Here is a 23,532-nt window from a genome sequence, read left to right on the forward strand (position 1 = left end):
AACCTGTTTCTCCCCCTCCAAATCAAACCGAAAAGGGCAATAAAACAATTTTTGCTCCTAGAAGTGGTTTTGACAGAGTGGTCTCTTGCAAAATATAAACTACTTACAGTAATGTCATTAAAGCTCACAGTAAAAGAAATACACATCTCAAGTGAAATCAGGTAAACTAAATTGAATTCATACCGCAAACCTGTTTCACCACCTCCAAATAGACTCGTAAAAGGGCAATAAAATAATTTCCGTTTCTACAAGTGCTTCTAACATGGTGGCCTACTTATACTAATATTGTTTTCACATAATGGATCATCACATTTGCAAGACAAAATAGTTACACACGAAATACGGTGATTTTTTTTAATAAAATGCGTAGAAAATGAATTATATTGTGCATCTCGAAAACCCGAACTGATGGAACATTTTGCTTGTTATTTTTGAATTCAGGAGGTCGAAGTTAGTAAGAATTTGTTAGTTTTAGTCTGGCGCAAAATGACTGTTGACAAGTGTAATGTAAGCAATAGAGCCCCGATTTGAGTCTTGATTTATATGCACTAAAAGTTAATATTGCTTGTGGCTTTAGTTTATAAACATAAAAGGGATGCCTCCACTCCATTTAGATGCCTTTCTTGCCATTCACTAGGTATTTCCTTTGGTACCATCAATAATCCTTAATCCTTCTAGCCACCACCTAGAAATTTGAGCTTGGTTTACAAGATGCATTGTCTAGTTCTTGTGACTAAGTTCTTTATTATTACATTTCGGAGTCTTGTGAACCTGGCTCAAAAACCCTCTTAACTGGCACCATATCCACTCAACTACACTCGCTGTCATTCTTAACTTAACTCAATACTTATATTGATTTTAATAGCATTTTATAGTGCATATTTTTTTAGTACTGGTACCGGTAATTCTTTTATGAATATTTACTTGTATACTGTATTTCAGTGTGTTTGTCCTGGCATTTATATATCCGTGCTCTAGTAATTAATAATATAGACGTTGCTTAAAACTACATATATTATTATGACTAATTTATAAATATATCGATAATTCAGTAACATTCTTGAGACTCTGATTTGCTTATGGAAGTATTCATTTTTTTTTCAGAAACGGAATTGAGAACTTGTCTGTAGTGTTCACGAAGCCAGAGAAGAGAACGAGTTGGGAGGAATCCTTCAATGAAGCAAAACAGAAGTTGGGTTAGTATCAAATTGAGCAGTTACCATGCACTCTCTATTTTGGTATACCAGTATTTAGATTTACAAAAGTCTAAAATGCTGGTAATTTTGAAATATTATAGTTCCTTATTGGAATTTTAATTTTAATATGCCGATGAACATAACAGCATCATTGTTTATAATCTCATGATAATTTTAGTAATGATATATTTGTAGCATATACTGGTACAGAAAGGAGCAGAAAGTATTGACACATTTCATAGTGTAATATTATATTGATTTAAATGTAGAAAAGAATAATAGAATCCTTCATTATCATGTTCATTTCTTTAAAATTTACTCTCTTAAGATGATTATCATTGGAAGGAATACAATGGCTCAAGCACGTCTGGAAACTTTCCACGACTTTGTGCAAAGTTTCTTCAGAAATTGTAGCTGTTCTTCTGTTTAAGTCGTACAGGTACGGTATAAACACGTCTTAAAGTTCTCACAAAAAAAATCTGGAGGTATTAGGTTCAATGAGTGTTAGCACCCAGGTGATATCCCCACTCTGAGACATGAGATGCTCAAGAAAAATATCGTAAAGCTCCTCCATGGTTGTTCGGCATGTGCATTCTGTTGATGGACACGTTAGGAACAGCAAGTTTACTGCTGGTACTTAGCCATATTGATCGGTCATTACAATTAAAGTCTTAAAATTTTCATCTGAAAAAAGTATGTTCCTAGCCTACCAAAAACTGCAACAACACACCACATTATTATCATTTTTGAATGAAGAGAAGTTGGATGGATTTCTTTGGGAATTTGATAACTCTGATAATGATAGTTCTAATTACTAACAAATTAGAGAGAAATAATCTTCATCTGGCATGACCGCCTGACCTACAGGACTGAAGCTGTGGAAACTGTCGACGAAACTCCAATCTGTTTACTTCGATGCATTCAAATAGTTCCTGCATCACATGCAACTTTCTTCCTCCAACAGTTGCTACATCCTTTGCTGAGAGATATTTAAAGGCACAGAATGACGTCTCAACGGCCTCCTAGGATCATATTAATGTAATTAACACTCGTTCGTGATTCTCTGATTGTGATGGTACGGATATGTAGAATATGGTGTCCTGCACGGAACAGAAAAATCTCTACGTTACATTGAACAGAGGTGCATTATGCATTTGATATCGTGTCCTGAAGTTCAGTTGTGTTATGGTTACCAAATCCGACTTTATTTCTACTGTCATTACATGTTGTAGTAGTGACTAACGTATTTTTCATTGATGGGAGATGAAACTTCACGGAACTGACTACAAACTAGTGTATTTGACAAAAACATACGAAGACAAAGTGGGGAAAATGCTTCATGTCACATGTCTGTGGAGTTTACATAATCCCCGATATTACGTGGACATGAAGCTTTCTTCCTCTTAATGGCCAACTTTCAAAGCAGCTTTTCGTACAATTCTAATGAATACCATAACTGATGTACTGTGCCCTTACACTCCCATTTTTTCTCCCATATCTGTCGAATACAAAAAATCTGATCAATAGTCGATCTATTATGCCTAAAACCAAACTGATGAGAGGACATAATATTACGTACAATTAAAAAAGAAAGGTAACTTCAATATGATATTATCTGTGTGTGTGGTTGTGAGGTTAGGAATACTCTTTCTCGTTTTCTATGTCTCTTAGCAACAGTATTTATGAAGTACCAGTACAGTAGTATATATTTTGTAATCTTAATGCCTTGACAAAAGAATATAGTCAAAATGTTGAACATATCAGAAGTGTTTGAACTTTGTTTTGCAGTGTGTTTATTGCAATATTATTAAGCTGTTCCTGTCATAATAATGAAGTAAAAGAAATTACTAAGTAGATAGAAGTCAGTACTGGTAGGCCTACATGCTTTCTTTAATAATTGACTGTACTGGTATACAGTTTTATGTTGCATTTGAACTCATGTTAAAGGAACATGCTGAAAGCCTACTGAAAATTTGGATCTTTTTTGGGACTTGTATATTTTGTTTATAGTATGGACAACGCAGAAAAAGTGCACGTGTAATCATATAAGGTTTCGAGTGCATCTCTGAGACCAAAATTAACTATTGGACTGCATGTTAGATTTACTAGTATAGTACCACAAACTGACTCTATTCACAAGCAGTCACAGATTAAGATTAATATGTTAGTTTGTCTTCTTCTTCCCTTCAAGTATTAGGCCAAATGGCCTGTTATGATCTCACAGTTGAATTTTCAATCCAGCGCTTCTTTGGACGACCAAGAGATCTCTTCCCGTTTGGACGATAGTGGAGCATGACTTTTGGGATTCTATCTCTATGCATGCGATGCAGATGATTTATCCAGTGTTGTTCTGATAATGTTTTACGTGATTAATTACAGGTTCTAGTTGTAATTCTTCCATTACATCTTCATTGCGTTTGTGATCCCATATGTTAGTTTGTATTTATTTTAATTACTACGTTATTAATGAGTAGGTACAGATGTGAATTAATTGATAAACAGATAAACATGAATACGGTACTTAATAAATAATTAATAAATAGCCAAACATTGGTAAAATATACTTGGATTGAATATTGTATTAAGATTTATTAAATCTTAAAGGGTACAATGTTGGCAAGTACCATATTAACAATAACCATATGATTCTCAGTTACTTCCTCCTTTGGAAACTGGATTGTCGTTCAAACTGAGTCCAGATTTAAAGTCTCGGTGAGGGTCATAAAGTGTAAAAAGAGGAGTCTTTCATAGATCTATGAAGGAAAGTATCAGTTTATAGATACAAACAAGCAGTAAAACAGCTGATTCTTCAAATGCTTCGGTTTCTCTACCATTCTTAATTATCTTTTCTTCTTTGTTACTATACCATCAGTCATCACCTCACCATCTTTAAAATATCCTTTGCATTTGAAAAGAGTTGTTTCGATAAAGAATTACATCACTACTTCTGTCTTGACTGTTGTGCAGCACTGTCAGCAGACAGGCGTCCTTCTCCTGAGTTCCTGTCACCGCTACCAATCCGCAAGACGCGTGCGGGCCTTCAGTTCACCTGTGCAGCGCCAACGCTCGGCCTTAATGCATACAACATGCGTGACGTATGGGTATGCAACAGCGATGGCTACGTGGGACAGGTGTGTGTGCTGAGTTTGCAGCCAGAGCCCACTGTCATCTCCTGCAATGGCGTCTGCAATGCTCGTATCCTCTGCATCGCTTCCATTCCCGTAGGAGTTACAGGGTGCGTTCTTTATCATCAGTCATCATCATTATCATCATCATCGTTAGCCATCGTCATCATCATCATTGTATCACCATTACCACTTCCTCCATTACCACACTACCACTGCCATCACCTCCACCACACTGTAACATAACTTCAAGATGACTCACTTCAGTGTTTGTCTTTTCACCATTGTGATCATAGCCAGTCACTGCATTCACAGAACCAATTCTACTCCTTATAGTGCTGAATACTTAAAGCTGATATAAATGCCAATATGATGATATACTTCTTAAAAATCATGGGAGTAATGGTTTAAGAACTGAGAAAGTTGTTGTTTCTTCAACATTGTCCCTTTTTCTTTTCCAGGCCAAGTTCTGGCTGCAGTATAGGTGAACCCTTCATGAACAGCAAGGCTGGCATCAGTATTTCAGTAGAAGATACGGACGACAGCGGTGGAAATACTGTGCAGCTGGACAGGTGGTTCATAATTATATTTCCAAATGAATTACAGTACCTGGAATCTGTTCTCAAGTGTCTAAGTTTCTTTACAGTATTTAAGATAAAATCTATGTAGGCTATATTGCGTGCACTATTTTCTAAGTTCGAAATTTATTTATAATACTATATTAATATTAACTGTTTTAAAATAATTTTCCTTTCTCTCACAAAAGTAGTATGAGATTTATTACTTATGCTAATTTCAGTATTATTACTACGTTTAATTTGTCGATTTCAGAAATCATTATTATTTTATTGGAATTATATCTTACATAGATTATTGTCTTGTGTTTATTTTTCCATCATATGAAGTGTAGAAGAACTACTGTGTTGCTGCAGAAAATAAGTTTCAGGTGTTTCATTAGAATAAGTTAGAATAAGTAAATACAGTATTTGTTTTCAGCGTCTCTAACACCGGAGAAATAGTTTTCGTGCATACACTAATTATATCTGTCTGTGTGTGGAACACTGTCCTGGATCATAAAACGATTTTTGTTCACGTCCTGATATTGCAGAAAAAAAAATATTTAGAAGTTTTATTGGAAATACACGTTTTCAGCAGCCCTCATGCCGAAAAGTGGTTTTTGGGATGCCATCTGACTATCTGTCTGTCCTATATATGGCGATTTCTCCTAAGCTATTGAATGGATTTTGTTAATATTTAATAGGTAGAGCCTGTCTATGTCTGGGAATAATCCATATGAAATATAATGGTTTTTAGTGAAAAAATTAATAGTGATCCACAGTAGTATTATAAATGAGTGATTAAAAGACGAATGTTTTCGTGAAAGATGAGTACTTTTTTGGACTAAACATACAATGCAAATGGAGTAATCCTAAATATTAGTATTTTACCGTGGATCAAATTTGTGGTAAAACAGTTTAAATATAGTCCCAGAAAAAATTGGTCTGATTCATGACGATTCTTAAAGAGCATGATTCACACCACAATGATATAACAACGGTTTTCAACTCAGTATTATTTGGATAATATTACAGGAAGGTATTTCACAAGTAGGTAATGTAAAAATCACGAAAATAATGTGAATATGAGGCCAAATTAATGCCTAAGGGTAATTTATTAAACAAACACAATACAGTAGCCTACAACAACTCCGATTATGACATTCATCACAAGCATTCTGATAGCTCTGTGCTAGCGTGCTTGCTAGCTGAGTACAAAGTTCAGGGTTCGGATAGTGTTTGAGAGAGAGTTTTTTTTTTTATGAATTATGCAGATTACATTTCGTTTACCATCATTCTGTTTTACTGCACGATTTATAAATATTTATTTACGGGTTATGACAACAGTCGAAATAAAATGAAGCTTAACTGCCAAAGTGATATCGTGTGTGCTACTGCTTTGGAGCACTGAGGATGCACAATGCATTCTGTCTAGAACTTTGAAAATTCAGGCGGCCCATTTTTTTCTGGAACTGTTTCATATTACTGAGGCTCACTATAGCTTTTCCACATGTTTTTATATAAAATTACAGAGAAATGTGGATGAAATCAAATTCAATTCAAATTTTTTCTTGCCTCTTGCATAAAATAAGAGAGAAATGAAATCTGCCCAGCAAGTTCCCAGCCCCCTATGTTTTGGAGAAATGAAGTACCTATATGCAGAATGATTTTTGCTTTCCTTCTCAACTTATATAAGTAGAATAATTCTTGAGTAATCTGCACACCGAATTCATATTGATTTTAAACCACAAACACGTGAGTCTAAATGTTTGCGAAATACAGGCTTACTAGCTTAGGGTTCCCAGATGTATTGGAAAAAAATACGGGACACTTATCAGTTTTCATTGAGTAAGTTTAGTATGCGCACCCATCAAAATGCCAATCTTTCAAAGTGTGTGTGTAGTAAACTTTACTACACAAACACTTCACTAACTAACAAAGAGTAAGTAAACAAATAGTAAACAAAATTGTTAGGGAGCATATTTTCATTAAGTTTAGGCTTCTTTATGTAAGTTGCCTTCAAATTGTTTTTACTAAGTTATTACAGAAATAGCTACAAAATACATTAAGATACTCACGTGACAATATTCTTATAAATCAATCTGCCTTGACCTTGCAATATTTCTCTGAAGAATTTCGCTTAACAATTGTTTATTTTGGAGAACTATGTATGAAAAGCAACACAATCCTCACTGAAGAATGATTTTACAACAAGCATTGATTTTACTGATTTTACAGATAATTTATTTTTTTCATCAGCCCATAGAGCATTCATGTGAGAAAATAATCTTTCAACACACGCATTTGTTCCAGGGATACACATAATGAACTCCACTACCATTTTCACATTTGAGAATTCTCCTTCAATACTTTTAAAACGATCGACCCAGACTTCATCTAAACGTTTGGTGTTGCCATCACTTGCCTTGAGAAATTAATAACTCACAATAATTGCTTCATAGTAGCACATCTACAATGCAATGATGAAGTGCGATATTTGTAATTTATAATGTAGAATAGACATTGTATTTTTTTTTTTTTTTTTTTTTTTAGAACTCTCTCCTGGTTGAGTGTTAGAGAAGGCCATACGGCCTTAACTCTGCCAGGTTAAATAAATCATTATTATTATTATTATTATTATTTTTTTTTTCCTTTATTGTGCTAAAACAGCATGTTCCATTGCATACAAGATTTGCAATACTACATGCTATGTTTATGTTACATATTTTATAGTTCATAGTTGATATTCATATAGCAGTACATTATTGCAATATACAGAGTTGGTTAAAATAGATATTACAATCCAAAAATTAAAATAAATAAAAATTATCTACTCTACGCAATATATGATCAACTAGCCAATTATAAATCTTATGCTTAAGTACATTACAAATCCACAATTAATTAATACATTACAAATACACATTACAAATCCACAATTAAATTATCTATGTACTATATAGAATCAATCCGCTCGCCATTTACAAAGCTTATGCCTAAATGCATTATAAGAAAAATTTTGTACAAGTGTTGCAATATTACATACTATGTTTATATTATTAATCGAATTTGATATATGTAGAATAGTTCATAGTTATCTAGCAATACACTATTGTAATAGATAGAATCAAATTTAAATTATACCTTACAAATCCAAAATTTAACATATGTATTACAAATCCACAATTTAAATTGTACCGTACAAATTCACAATTTAAAATATTATACATTACAAATCCACAAATTTAAAATATGCATTACAAATCCACAATTTAATTTGTACATTACAAATCCACAAATTTAAATTAAAAATATGTATTACAAATCCACAATTTAAATTGTACCTTACAATTTCACAATTTAAAATATTATACATTACAAATCCACAATTTAAACTGTACCCTATAAATTCATAATTTAAAATATTATACATTACAAATCCACAATTTAAATTGCACCTTACAAATTCACAATTAAAATATTATATATTACAAATCCACAAATTTAAATAAAATTTTCTACTCTATACAATGGATGATAAGCTAGCCAATTATAAGGCTTATGCTTAAATACATTACAAGACAACGTTGTACAAGTGTTTTAATATATTTATATGCTATTTTTACGTTACATACATGTTCACAGTCATTTAACAATACACTATTGCAATAGACGGAGTCATATTTGAATTGTACATCACAGATCCACAATTTAAAATCTTATAATTGTATGCTTGTTTGGATTCATGTTTACAATGTGTTGTACTTATTTGTATTCATGTTATTTTATTATTATTATTATTATTATTATTATTATTATCATTATTATCATCATCACTATCACTATCACTATCATTATTATTATTATTATTATTATTATTATTATTATTATTATTATTATTATTATTATTATTATTATTATTATAAAATCTGAAAAAGTACAAGTCTCCAGGTATTGATCAAATTCCAGCAGAATTAATACAAGAGGGTGGAAGCACATTATCTAGCGAAATTTATAAACTTGTACTTGCTATTTGGGAAAAGGAAATTGTACCAGAACAATGGAAGGAGTCCATAATCGTACCTATTTTTAAGAAGGGGACAAGACTAACTGTAGTAACTTTCGAGGAATATCACTTTTGTTGACATCGTATAAAATTTTGTAGAATATCCTTTTGAGAAGATTAACTCCATATGTAGATGAAATTATTGGGGATCATCAGTGTGGTTTTAGGCGTAATAGATCGACTATTGATCAGATTTTTTGTATTCGACAGATATTGGACAAAAAATGGGAGTATAAAGGTACAGTACATCAGTTATTCATGGATTTCAAAAAGGCATATGACTCGGTTAAGAAAGAAGTTTTATATGATAATCTTATTGAATTTGGTATTCCCAAGAAACTAGTTCGATTAATTAAAATGTGTCTCAGTGAAACTTACAGCAGAGTCCGTATAGGCCAGTTTCTATCTGATGCTTTTCCAATTCACTGCGGGCTGAAGCAGGGAGATGCATTGTCACCTCTACTTTTTAACTTTGCTCTAGAATATGCCATTAGGAAAGTTCAGGATAACACAGAGGGTTTGGAATTGAACGGGTTACATCAGCTTCTTGTCTATGCGGATGACGTGAATATGTTAGGAGAAAATCCACAAACGATTAGGGAAAATACGGAAATTCTATTTGAAGCAAGTAAAGTGATAGAGTTGGAAGTAAATCCTGAAAAGACTAAGTATATGATTATGTCTCGTGACCAGAATATTGTACGAAATGGAAATATAAAAATTGAAGATTTATCCTTCGAAGAGGTGGAAAAATTCAAATATCTTGGAGCAACAGTAACAAATATAAATGACACTCAGGAGGAAATTAAACGCAGAATAAATATGGGAAATGCCTGTTATTATTCGGTTGAGAAGCTTTGTCATCTAGTCTGCTGTCAAAAAATCTGAAAGTTAGAATTTATAAAACAGTTATATTACCGGTTGTTCTATATGGTTGTGAAGCTTGGACTCTCACTTTGAGAGAGGAACAGAGATTAAGGGTGTTTGAGAATAAGGTGCTTAGGAAAATATTTGGGGCTAAGAGGGATGAAGTTACAGGAGAATGGAGAAAGTTACACAACGCAGAGCTGCACGCATTGTATTCTTCACCTGACATAATTAGGAACATTAAATCCAGACGCTTGAGATGGGCAGGGCATGTAGCACGTATGGGCGAATTCAGAAAGCATATAGAGTGTTAGTTGGGAGGCCGGCGGGAAAAAGACCTTTGGGGAGGCCGAGACGTAGATGGGAAGATAATATTAAAATGGATTTGAGGGAGATGGGATATGATGGTAGAGACTGGATTAATCTTGCTCAGGATAGGGATCAATGGCAGGCTTATGTGAGGGTGGCAATGAACCCCGGGTTCCTTAAATGCCAATAAGTAAGTATTATTATTATTATTATTATTATTATTATTATTATTATTATTATTAAAATATGGGACAGAAAGCTGTCCCGAAGACTTTTCTCGAGACATTAGCGAAAAACGGGATGATTTCGTATTTTACAGAACGTCTGGAAACCCTATACTAGCTCGTACTGTGCTAATATTTCAGTATCCTACACGAAGATACGTCACCCGCAATTTACGAATATGTCTTTCATGACTATTTCACTGGCGCTGCCACATTCTTAAGTGTCGAGTGTACAACTAGTCACAACTGTGAAGATTATTTTATGAAGAAAATAAAATCGCACACTTTGAACGAGAAAACGAAATGTTATTTTATTCAACAAATCATTAATGTGCTCTGCGTCATTATCAGATAAAGAGCAGTCACCACTATAAATGTTACGGTGTGATATGGGTGGTGGTGGTAGTGAATGGTTTTGATTGTGACGATGATTCTGATAATAGTCGCCTTAGTAGCTCAGTTGGCAGAACGCTGACTTGTGAATCCGAGTTCATATGACAACAATGGCAGAGTTGTATTTGTGGTGGACACAGCCAAAGTTATCAGGATTTCTCTTGGGGTTATTCCGTTCTACCCTCGTCATTCCGCCATTACTTTTCACAATTCCTTTCTTTTCATTATAATATCCTTTTCGAAAAGTAGGACATCACGTATGTTTGACACTGAATCAATCATCCATCCCTCGCAACTTGTCCAAAGACTGGTAGATGACATAATATACCATATATATATATATATATATATATATATATATATATATATATATAAAATATGAATCGTATGTGGAGGAAAAGAAGAAGGCGGAAAAGGGAGAAGATTGGAGAATGCTGAGTTTGCAGTGAAGGACATTTTCTTGGGCAGAAAACTATAAGCAAATGAATGAATGAATGAATGAATGAATGAATGAATGGCAGTGGATTCTAGACGACTAGACTCATAGATTGGCAGAATAGCAACCATAGCCTCCCCCCTCCCCACGGATCCTTAGTTTTCTTCCTGAAAGAGACGACATAACTCAGATACATCTATGAAACAAGCAGAGATTTGGTATGGATTTTATGGCTAGAAAGGAATGTGTGGTGTGATGGATGGTGGAACTGATTTAGCTGAGCAGCACAATCGGCATGCAATTTATTCCATAATGTATGCTCAAAAGGTCCCCTTGGGCTAAAAGGGCTAAGGATAATCTATGTATTGTCTGATAAACACCTCTGCCTATACCTAGGTTTATCATCATCATCATCATCATCATCATCATCATCATCATCATCTTTCACTTTCACTGCCATCATCATCATCATCATCATCATCATCATCATTACCTATTATTATTATTATTATTATTATTATTATTATTATTATTATTATTAATGGCCAATTGCTGTTGTCCAGCACACAGTTATCGATAGATAGATAAATAAATCATCTTCCTAATAGGTGATAGTCTTAGAAGGACCATTTTGGTTTACAAAAGTTTTCCCGCCATCTCTTCATAAGGTGATCCAATGATCTTTTCCCTCTTGATCTGTAGTTCAAGATCGCTCATGGAATCCTTGTTCTAGGCATACACTTGACATGGTGAAGCCATTTGTCATGATATTGATGAATATACTGCTGTACAGGTTCCATTGCCAGTTTTTATAGGATGCCTTTATTTCTTTTAAAATAAATAAATGAATAAATAAAGAAATAAATAATAATAATAATAATAATAATAATAATATCATTATTATCATTATTATTATTATTATTATTATTACTATCATCATCATCATTATTATCATTATTATTATTATCATCATCAGGAAAAGAAAAAGAAGAATAAGGTAAAGCATATGAAAGAGTGTAATTGTAACTGTTTTAAACGACTCTGTAAAAACAAAAGAAAACCATATAGAATAGCTTACTGAGGCTTCTTGAATACGTTAGCCTGTTGGCAGACAATCATTTAATTTAGTCCAAGACAGTATGGGGTTGTATTTCTGCATTTGTTCACAGCATTGAATTAAATTACTGGTACCGGTATATTAAATTACGGTACATTATGTTATAGTACCTTAGATTACATTTGATTTGGAATGTGGGGTGAACCTCAAAATGCATCTGCCTGTTGTCTTTACACGTTTCTAAACACCTAAATTGTTAACCTGGTTCTACTATTGTAAGTTTTAACCTTGTAGAAATCTTAAGTAACCCCTAATCTTTACTAAGATTTGATTTATAATGCCTGATGTAATAGACACCACACTAGTGTCGGAGATCTGGAAAAATATCTACGTATCTAGTTGGCCAAGAAACGTGAGCAAGAAATATCGTGACAAATTTTCCTGGAACCCTCTCTTTCATGAACAAGTTCTTAGCTCTACTTTATTTCCAGGAAGCCTCAATAAGGATTTTTGTTGCCTTCTAAATTCTGTTACCCTTGGGCACATTTGAACTTGTGAATCACGAATCTAATGGTTACAAATGACAACTCGTTAATCAAGGACGAGAGGACATAGTGTACAGAATTAATGTTGTTCCTTCTTTCTTTCACGAGGAACATTAACATGTTTTCTGTGTTAATACAATTGCAGTAGTTCGTCCAGTGAGGATGAGGATGAAGGGGAGGAAGGCCCGGCAGTTAACATTGGGGTGGAGGAGGAGCAGAAGCGGATACGAAGTGCATCAGACTCACTGGCATGTGAGTCCTCAGACGATGCAGACAGTCTCCAGCCAACGATGTGGCTGGGCACGGAGGATGGCTGCATTCACGTATACAACTGCAGTGACAACATCCGCATCAAGAAGAATAAGGTCAAGATACAGCATGGCTCCTCCGTCCACAGCATCATGTGGGTACCCACTGCAGAACACTCTGTTCCTGCGTTGTTTTCTTAAAGAACACTAGTTCCATTTTAAGATGGACATTCTTATAATTATGTGTGAATGTGTTTGTCTTTGTTTTTTTCCTTGTCTGTGAGTTCCTTCTGAAAAATTAATGTGAATTTGATTTTGATTAGATTTGATACAAATTAAATACTAATCTAGAATAGCCTGAATGCTCCAAGTATGATTCCTCAGAATTTAATTAATTTGTTTTGGATGGCGTTGATCAACATAGATCGCACAAATAGTTGATCATTGGGATGTATGTGGACGTATATGGAGATTTTCAGAAGATAAGTGTGAATAATAACAACTACCTTGTGTGAAAATTTCGTGCCCATTATTCACATATTTTAAAGAGCCTGAATGAAGTGTGAATATTTTGGTACTGTATATCAACGAGCAATAAGAAATTATATTATATTGTTTGTTGAAAATTACTTTAGAATTGATAACTTGTGAAGGAAGATTGTGATAGGAGTCCTATAATGTTATTGTACTAGAATTCTAGACATTCAATATAACCTCCTTTGAAAGCCAGGAAGAGATTTCTGGAGAAAAACATACTGTTCCTACTATTCCTAATATACAATAGAAAATAATGTGTGCATTATTAGATGGTGGATTTTAAATATTTTTTGGCAGATAATGTAATTAATATTACCCATCTTGCAGTATTAATTTGTTATATGCTAGATGAATTGCAGAGCATCTGTGAGGAACATTTAGCAGCATTGGGCTTTAGACTGCTAAGATTTGTGTCATTTGTGATCGGTAGCAAGTAAGACTTGTATTCATTTTATTCAGACTTCTTCATTGCCCTTTCATGACGGTTTCACAAAATGTTAATCCTTGAGTAATTTTAAATAAACAATAACTAAAGGTAAACACTGACAGGAGATATAATCTGACCTAACATATTATGTACTCCAATTCAATCTAGGGCACTATTCATTTAGTATTTAAGAATGCATATTGCAATGTCATCTGTAGAATATATTGTTACAATATAGACATGGAGTGAGTATCTGAAATTGAATAGTACAAACTTTCTGTGTAGGCATTATGAGATATTTGACGAACAATATAGGAGGCCTACTATGGAAAATGCTGTAATGTCTCAGAGAAAGCAGGAGGTTAAACATTCTAGTAATTCGGAACTTATAAGCTGAGTTTTGCTTTGTTGTTGCAGTTACCTGGACAACAGAGTATTTGTGTCTCTGGCAAATGGTGACATCACAGTGTATGTGCGGGATCATAGTAAGTATGGTTGAACAATCAATAGTTGGGAAAATGCTTTACTCTTTTCTCAAGTCTCTTGCACATAGCATGTGAGATATTTGCCTGTTTTTAAATAGAAGCTGAAGGAGCTATTAGAACATTAACACTACTACCTATTTATTTAATTTATCAAGTTATTTATGCCTTTGTTATTTGACTTTCCCAATAAAGGTTATAAAATAAGTACCTAAGCACTTAAATGTAAGAATGTTTCTGAATTAACATTTTCTACTAAAAAAACAAAAAGAGAAGAATATAAGTACTGGTATATTTCGTACTTCCAAAAATAAAGGTTACAGGTGCCTAAAATATAGATGAAAATTGAAGTGGCGAAATAAATAAATCATTATTTAATATTTGCAGAATCCTTTTCTTTTCGGTAGAGTTAATTAATTCACGAAGTCCTTGCTGGGATTTGAAATAGAAAAAATATCATAGTAGACACTGCTTGAGCAAGGCAAGCCTACACTTACTGCATGCTTGGTCAGATGAGCTATATCAAGCAAGAGCAAGTGGAAGTGGTCTTTGCAAGAGTAAGTGAATCTTGACCGAGTGTAACCTAAAGAGAGTGTGAACTCCTTGTTATAAAACATGTGCTTGTTTGCAGCTGGTGGCTGGAACACGACTGACCCATACACAGTGTCTGTGGGGACAGCAGCGATGCCGGTGACACGCATGCTGCCCATTGCAGGCAAGTTGTGGTGTGGCTGCCACAATGCAATCAAGATACTCAACACTGCTTCATTGGAGGTGGAGGTAAGAACCACGCCCACTAAACTGTGAACGTGTGAGTACTGTTGATGTGATTTTGAGAAGTGTTGTTTGCTGTGCAGCATTCATTCCAAGTGAACTCAGACAGTGGGCGGGCTGTGACGTGCATGGCGCTGTCGGGGCTCGGAGTCTGGATCTCTCTGCAGAACTCGGCTGTAATCAGGCTGTTTCATGCCACGTCCTACGAATTCCTTTGTGACGTCAACGTGGCCCCTGCCGTCACCAAGATGCTGGCTAGTAAGTCATTGTATTAGACGACAAAATATTCCCAAAATAATTTAGTTTCTTCCAAGTTTCTGTCATTTCCAACCAGTTATACAGTTGGCATCGACTTATATGATTATGGCCACAGTCAACATTATAAAATAAACACTGACAATTTATATACAGTGAGTTGTTGTCCTCGATAGGATAGTGGTTTCAGTACTTGCCATTGAACCCAAGCATTGTGAGTTTATATACAGTCATGAGTGGTGGAAATTTGTGGCGTGGGTGGAGGGAGGGGGAACTAACTTACGATATTCAGTCAGCCAAGTAATGTCATAAACAAAGTTCTTAATGGGCCATTATTTCGTCCACTTACGTTTCCTACAGACAATTCTGCAGACTAGCCTCTGGGATTTGCTGCCTGTGCCCTATTTCACAAAAGTACTGATATCTATACTAATAATAAATCTGTAGCTGAAATTTTTCTGGTAATTTTCGATTTTCCAAAAATAATTGGTCCTAACATATATAATTAACCACCCTGAAACCGAAAATCGCTTTTTTGAAATTTTTGTTTGTATGTCTGTCTGTCTGTCTGTCTGTCTGTCTGTATGTTTGTTACCTTTTCACGCGATAATGGCTGAACGGATTTCGATGAAAATTGGAATATAAATTAAGTTCGTTGTAACTTAGATTTTAGGCTATATGGCATTCAAAATACATTATTTAAAAGAGGGGTTATAAGGGGGCCTGAATTAAATAAATCGAAATATCTCGCTTATTATTGATTTTTGTGAAAAATGTTACATAACAAAAGTTTCTTTAAAAATAATTATCGATAAGTTTTATACCTTGAAAAATGTTGATAGGACTGATATTTAATGAGATAAATGAGTTTTAAAATTAAACTAACTGCCATCTAAGGCCGTGTAATGAATTAAAAAACAAATGACTTCGTCTAAAGGGGCCTTGGACAGCAACAATCGAAAGCTATGAAATATAGCCTACACAGAGAATGTTTCTGTGTTTGTATGAAGTAATATCGGAAGCTAAATTAACCGATTTGTATAATTAATTATAATTTCACCATTGGAAAGTGTAGTTTCTCTAGATGGACATAATGCTATAATGTTATTACAGTAACGTCTGATATAATATATAATATAATATAATATAATATAATATAATATAATATAATATAATATAATATAATATAATATAATATAATATAATATAATATAATATAATTTAAGTTATTTGAAGGGTTCACAACCATAGTGGGCCAAGTGCCATTTACTGAATACGTAGAAAACAAGAGTTAAAATTAAGTTATTACCGTAATTCAATGAAAACGTGTAACAAGTGAAACAAAATATATACATTAAATCTAAATGATGTCAATCTTCATTAAACTATGGTTGCATGTAATAAAAATTAAGAAACATGTTAAAGGAATTGTCATTGCACCAAATGAGTGTCTCTGGACCAAAATGATCGCATTTTAATTATTTGGATGCAATTTAAATTAAGTAACATATTAAACGATTTATCCTTCTATCAAACACGAATGTTCCCTGGATCAAATGTCCTATTTTAATTATGTAATTACTTTATATTTATTTCTAATGGGGCAGCGGAGCGCATGGGTACGGCTAGTGCAGTAATAATTTGCAAGTTAAAAATTCAAGTTTCTGTATGGTATGGAGTTGTATTTTCCTGTTCCACAAAATATTATACCCGTACAAGTACTGGAGGTACATTAGCAAATACATTATTTGTTATTAATTAATGACGTCATAGTTAATTAATTAAGCAATGTAGTTAGTAATTGATATTGGTCCAGATGTATTACACCTTCTCTTCACTGCACTGGTTGAAATATCTATAGGCCTATAAAATAAAAGTAAGTTGCTAAGATGCATACTTTAGTGAAGAAAAAAGAAAATAATAAAAGCGTTATTTGTAGCTAATAAGTATAGAGTAATAAAATATAAGTGTGAATGAATTCTTACAGAATACTAGTGCAATTTTTATTATTAGTGTTAGTCAAAAAACAAATTTTTGTTGACGTCGTACAAAATTTTGTCCAATATTCTTTTGAGAAGATTAACTCCATATGTAGATGAAATTATTGGGGATCATCAATGTGGTTTTAGGCGTAATAGATCAACTATTGACCAGATATTTTGTATTCGACAGATAATGGAGAAAAAATGGGAGTATACGGGTACAGTGCATCAGTTATTCATAGATTTCAAAAAGGCATATGACTCGGTTAAGAGAGAAGTTTTATATGATATTCATATTGAATTTGGTATTCCCAAGAAACTAGTTCGATTAATTAAAATGTGTCTCAGTGAAACGTACAGCAGAGTTCGTATAGGTCAGTTTCTATCAGCTGCGTTTCCAATTCACTGTGGGCTAAAGCAAGGAGATGCACTATCACCTTTACTTTTTAACTTTGCTCTAGAGTTTGCCATTAGGAAAGTCCAGGATAACAGAGAGGGTTTGGAATTGAACGGGTTACATCAGCTGCTTGTCTATGCGGATGACGTGAATATGTTAGGAGAAAATCCACAAACGATTAGGGAAAATACGGGAATTTTACTGGAAGCAAGTAAAGAGATAGGTTTGGAAGTAAATCTCGAAAAGACAAAGTATATGGTTGTCTCGTGACCAGAATATTGTACGAAATGGAAATATAAAAATTGGAAATTTATCTTTTGAAGAGGTGGAGAAGTTCAAATATCTGGGAGCAACAGTAACAAATATAAATGATACTCGGGAGGAAATTAAACGCAGAATAAATATGGGAAATGCCTGTTATTATTCGGTTGAGAAACTTTTATCATCCAGTCTGCTGTCGAAAAATCTGAAAGTTAGAATTTATAAAACAGTTATATTACCGGTTGTTCTGTATGGTTGTGAAACTTGGACTCTCACTTTGAGAGAGGAACAGAGATTAAGGGTGTTTGAGAATAAGGTGCTTAGGAAAATATTTGGGGCTAAGAGGGATGAAGTTACAGGAGAATGGAGAAAGTTACATAACACAGAACTGCACGCATTATATTCTTCACCTGACATAATTAGAAACATTAAATCCAGACGTTTGAGATGGGCACGGCATGTAGCACGTATGGGCGAATCCAGAAATGCATATAGAGTGTTAATTGGGAGGCCGGAGGGAAAAAGACCTTTGGGGGGGCCGAGACGTAGATGGGAAGATAATATTAAAATGGATTTGAGGGAGGTGGGATATGATGATAGAGAATGGATTAATTTTGCTCAGATAGGGACCAATGGCGGGCGTATGTGAGGGCGGCAAAGAACCTCCGGGTTCCTTAAAAGCCAGTAAGTAAGTAAAAAACAAATTCATTTGTAAATCATCGTCATATTTTTGTGAATTACACCACTGGCATCTAAAATCAGAAACAATCTAGTATTACGTATCACAAATTCTAAGAGATTCATGGCTAAACAGACCACTATGGATGGTATGGTGTAGATTAGATGCGGAGGGTGGGACAAGCCCCTTGCACTGATCCATTGTGCTACCTCAAATTTTGATGTGGGCGTCAAATTACAGATTTTGCCTGGAGCCCTTTATCATGGAGAGGTCTAACATTAATAATTGTCACAAACTGAACTGAAAATCAAACTATTATTCTCTCGTCTTCTTCTGCTAAGATGTGTGCACATAAGCAGGCTGTAAGCAAGGCTTGTTGTGTGACAGTCAGTTCAGAGCGAGCAGTTGCCGAGGGGGATGGCTGTTCATAAAGTTTACTCTGCTTTTTTAACACTGTTATATAGCTTTTATCAACAAATAACTATTTTCCTTTTATTTTCATGTTTCGAGGGACCATGATGTGTCACTATTTCATTACCACTAGAGTCGCCACAAGATTGTATGATAAATGAGTTCATTTGTGTATATACTAGTATTTCGAATGATAATTTAAGAATAATATTCGCAACATAACATAACTGGATTATGATGGAACGTGTAAAACTTATAATGAGAAAGTACAGTGCTTTTCACGTAGGCTATGAGTTGGCTAGTTGACGTGCCATGGCAGCCTGGTGATTAAACTTGCAGCTCTGCGACTTTGGCTTACTTTTGTTCCTTCCTCAGTCTTACAGAAGATTGCTTCGAGTTCGAAAGTGATGAATTGAGTGTATACGTGTTAAAAGTGTTTCTTTTATGGAGGAGCTTGGAAAGTGAAGTGTATAGTTCAAACCCCACACATTAGAAGAATTGAAAGATGATATTTGGAGAGAAATTAACTCTATTTTGGAAGCTGAATTAATGTGCGTGAAAGAAAATTTCCTAAAAACATACCAGAGATATATATTGATGCAGGAGGAGGACATTTCCAACATCTCCTGTGATGTGGTAGGCCTACGTGCTTATTTTCATTATAATTGTTACTGTAATTGTCAGAATCATTACAAAGTTAGTGATTTCAGTTGCGTAGATGTTTTATCAGACTGCTTAGGAGTAAGAGCTCTGGCTGCCACAGCCAGATCCGTCACGTGACTGGCCAACTCATATGTATCATCTTCACAACACCGATGTTTTTACTAAAATTATTATTGAGAATAATGGATTCCCAGTAAGGATTCCCAGACGTCCTAGACTTCCCAGAATTGATCTGGATTTTAATGATGTGTCCTGCGTCCTGGATTGAATTATATTTGTCCCAGAATATAAAAGATATTGGAAAAATATAATTTCTTGTTCATTTATATAAAATTATTTTTAAAATCCTTACTCATTTTTTCAAGACTCCATCCAATCTATGTTCTATGCCGTTGTTAATGCTGCCTGATGCCTCCTATTTGGTTGTATTGAAATAAAAATGATAATACTATAGTATGTATTAGATATTAAACAGTAGCATATCTTTATTCTTTACTCTCTTTGGAAGTTGATTTATTATTGATAGGATTTACACACTGTATCATGCATTTTTTTGTATAGATCAAGTTGTAATATGACATTATTTTTCCAGACTTTATCAATAATTCAAAGGAAATTTCATAATCTAGAAAAAATGTAATAAAATTAAAAGTTTATGCCCTATATAATTATAGCCCTGTCACTCTTATTTCCGGCAGCCAAACACATTGCAGATCAGCTACATTTAAACCTGTAAGTCTTGTCATTCGCTGTTGATGACGTTATGCACTTTCTAAGGCTCGATAAATACTTAATATAATTGCCCGCCATTTTGACTTTTTCGTTGGCATTTGCAAAAAGCACACGAGGACTTATTTGCCGCTCAATTATTTGCTCAATTACAGTGCGATTGATTTATTATCATAGAAACTACGATAATGTTTAATGGTGTGGCAAATAGATTCCTCATCTGGTAGCTCGGCAACAAAGAACAAAAATGGTGAATGATACTACCTACCTAGACTTTATAGAGCCGTCACTTCCTAAGGCATAAGCAAAGAGGAGGAGTCATGCCGGAAATAACAGCGACGTGACTATAGTTGAAATACATAAAACAGATGAAATTATTTATATTACAAATTGAATTAACTCAAATGTGTAGTCACGTTAAGTACGCAATATCATCACCTGTCCTAGATTCCTGACGGGAAAATCTGGTAACATTATTCACAGTTGTTAACATTTTTGTTTAGTAATTGTGATATTTTTAAATAGTTTAAAGAGACTGATATATAACAGAATCTTAATGTATACTATATTACAGTAAAATAATAGTTCTGGGTATATGTTCCTTTAATTGCAGAGATCAGAATGATCTATTGGAAACGAAATTCTACGTCGTTTGCTGTTGCTATGTAGTCATTGTTCTTAATTTGAAGTGAGTATCTATAATCTGACATATGTACATTTCTGTGCAGGTTGTGATGACATAATCCGGCAACACAAGGCGGCGTGTCTACGAGTGACATCATTGTTAGCATGCAAGGACCTGCTCTGGATCGGCACCAGTGCAGGAGTCATTCTGACAATGCCACTACCGCACATTTCTTCTGCTACTACTAAGCTAGCCAATATACCCAATGCCACAGGTAAGCACACTTAGGCTATCAGTGGAGACCTGATTCATATGCACTAAAAACCGTACGAACATGCATACAGTATGCACTTAAAAATAGTCAGATGTGCATTAAAACTACACATTCTAAATTTAATTAATATTTTTTAATTATGAAAATGGCCCTTAATGAGCAACTGTTTTCCTCTTAGTAGTACATACAGAGCCTTCAAATAGATGTTCATTTGTGAGTGTGCATGTAGTGGCTGGGAACACTTTGTTTACCAGCAGAGTCTGATATTCATAGCCTTTAAATCACGCACATAGATCGCTCATGAAATTACAATTACAATGACCACCTACTTTTGTTATAGAAGATGTGGAAAATGATGTCCTTGTGCTGCCACACATCTCTCATATCTTTTGCAAAAATATTACATTAACACGCATTAGTTCTCTCTCACTTTGGGAGGTTAAGGGTGTTGAGAATAAGGTGCTTAGGAAAATATCTGGGGCTAAGTGGGATGAAGTTACAGGAGAATGGAGAAAGTTACACAATGCAGAACTTGTCGCATTGTATTCTTCACCTGACATAATTAGGAACATTAAATCCAGACTTTTGAGATGAGCAGGGCATGTAGCACGTATGGACGAATCAAGAAATGCATATAGAGTGTTAGTTGAGAGGCTGGAGGGAAAAAGACCTTTGGGGAGGCCAAGACGTAGTTGGGAGGATAATATTGAAATGGATTTGAGGGAGGTGAGGTATGAGTGTAGAATTAATCTGGCTCAGGATAGGGACTGATGGCAGGCTTACGTGAGGGTGGCAATGAACCTGCGGGTTCCTTAAAAGCCATGAGTAAGTTCTTCTTTGAAGAAAGAATAATGTTGAAACTGATCAGGAAGAGAAAAAGTAATTGGCTGGGTCACTGATTGAGAAGAAGCTTCCTGCTGAAGGATGCACTGGAAGGAATGGTGAATGGAAGAAAAATTCAGGGCAGAAGAAGATATCAGATGATAGACAACATTCAGATACATGGATTGTATGTGGAAAGTAAGAGGAAGATAGAAAATAGGAAAGACTGTAGAATGCTGAGTTTGTGGTGTAAGACATTCCCTTGGGCAGAACACTGTGAAATTTCTGCAATTTCCCTTCTTATACTGTATTGTCTTTCAGTTCTTCCAACGTATGTTGGTTATTTCGATACACTTCATTTTATTCATTAATTAAGTTCTCCCATAAACAGAAATAGCATACAATAAGATATGGGAATCGCACTGTCCATATTCCCAACTGATGACCCTATCTTAAAAAATTTCCACAATTAATCCTAACGAGAGATCAGCTGTATGTGCTGTAGCAGAGTGTTTTGAAAAAATGCCTGTGTACATTCAATGTCAGTTAATTCTTCTAGGAATGGTGTGGTTATATTAGCCCTTTACTTCTGTGCATTCACGGCATTTAAAAAATCTAGACCCTGTAATTCTGTAAGCAATCATTGTGTATCATACACCAATTTTTTGGTCATGCAGTGGCATTTAGTGTACAAGATTGGGTTTTTCTGCACTCCAGTATCTATTATTTTTTGTTGCTACGTGACAATGTAAATAAAACGTTGCTTCATCGGTGAAAAAATTAAATATTGATCAATAGAGCAATAAAATTGTTAATATTATCCAACACCCAATTGCAGAAATTTACTCTACTCACAAATAAACAAAGAAGAAATACCAATCTATATCAGAGACACACACATTGCTAAAACTCTAGTTGTGAACGAAATTCCTCCATGGAAATGGGTGATTCCAGAACATACTGTAGCATACAAATTCCAGAAAATAATTCCAAAAATGATCCTCCATACATTCTTAAGTTAGATGCCATGGAGCTACTCTGCAGCATGTATAAGGATCACCTTCAAATTTATACAGATGGATCTCTAAATCCTAATAATGGGACATCAGGAGCAGGGTATTATATTCCAAAATATCAAGAAAGTTATTTCATCCCATGATCATCCTCCTCCAGTCTTGACACTGAATTGTT

At 34.4% G+C, this 23,532-nt stretch overlaps 1 protein-coding gene across 4 annotated transcripts in view; it reads left to right on the forward strand.

Annotated features, from left to right (window-relative positions):
- LOC138696394 (rho guanine nucleotide exchange factor 17) overlaps nt 1–23,532 on the forward strand; it is a 348,700-nt gene that overhangs the window by 320,883 nt on the left and 4,285 nt on the right. For all 4 annotated transcript variants that reach the window (XM_069821296.1, XM_069821295.1, XM_069821297.1 and 1 more), the window contains exons 11-18: nt 1,105–1,196; nt 4,164–4,431; nt 4,783–4,893; nt 12,921–13,178; nt 14,405–14,472; nt 15,101–15,249; nt 15,327–15,501; nt 21,349–21,519. In XM_069821296.1, coding sequence (XP_069677397.1) covers nt 1,105–1,196; nt 4,164–4,431; nt 4,783–4,893; nt 12,921–13,178; nt 14,405–14,472; nt 15,101–15,249; nt 15,327–15,501; nt 21,349–21,519 — 1,292 coding nt within the window. The remainder of the gene's footprint in view (nt 1–1,104; nt 1,197–4,163; nt 4,432–4,782; nt 4,894–12,920; nt 13,179–14,404; nt 14,473–15,100; nt 15,250–15,326; nt 15,502–21,348; nt 21,520–23,532) is intronic.

This window comes from Periplaneta americana, chromosome 3 (assembly GCF_040183065.1).
Source record: "Periplaneta americana isolate PAMFEO1 chromosome 3, P.americana_PAMFEO1_priV1, whole genome shotgun sequence".
NCBI lineage: Eukaryota > Metazoa > Arthropoda > Insecta > Blattodea > Blattidae > Periplaneta > Periplaneta americana.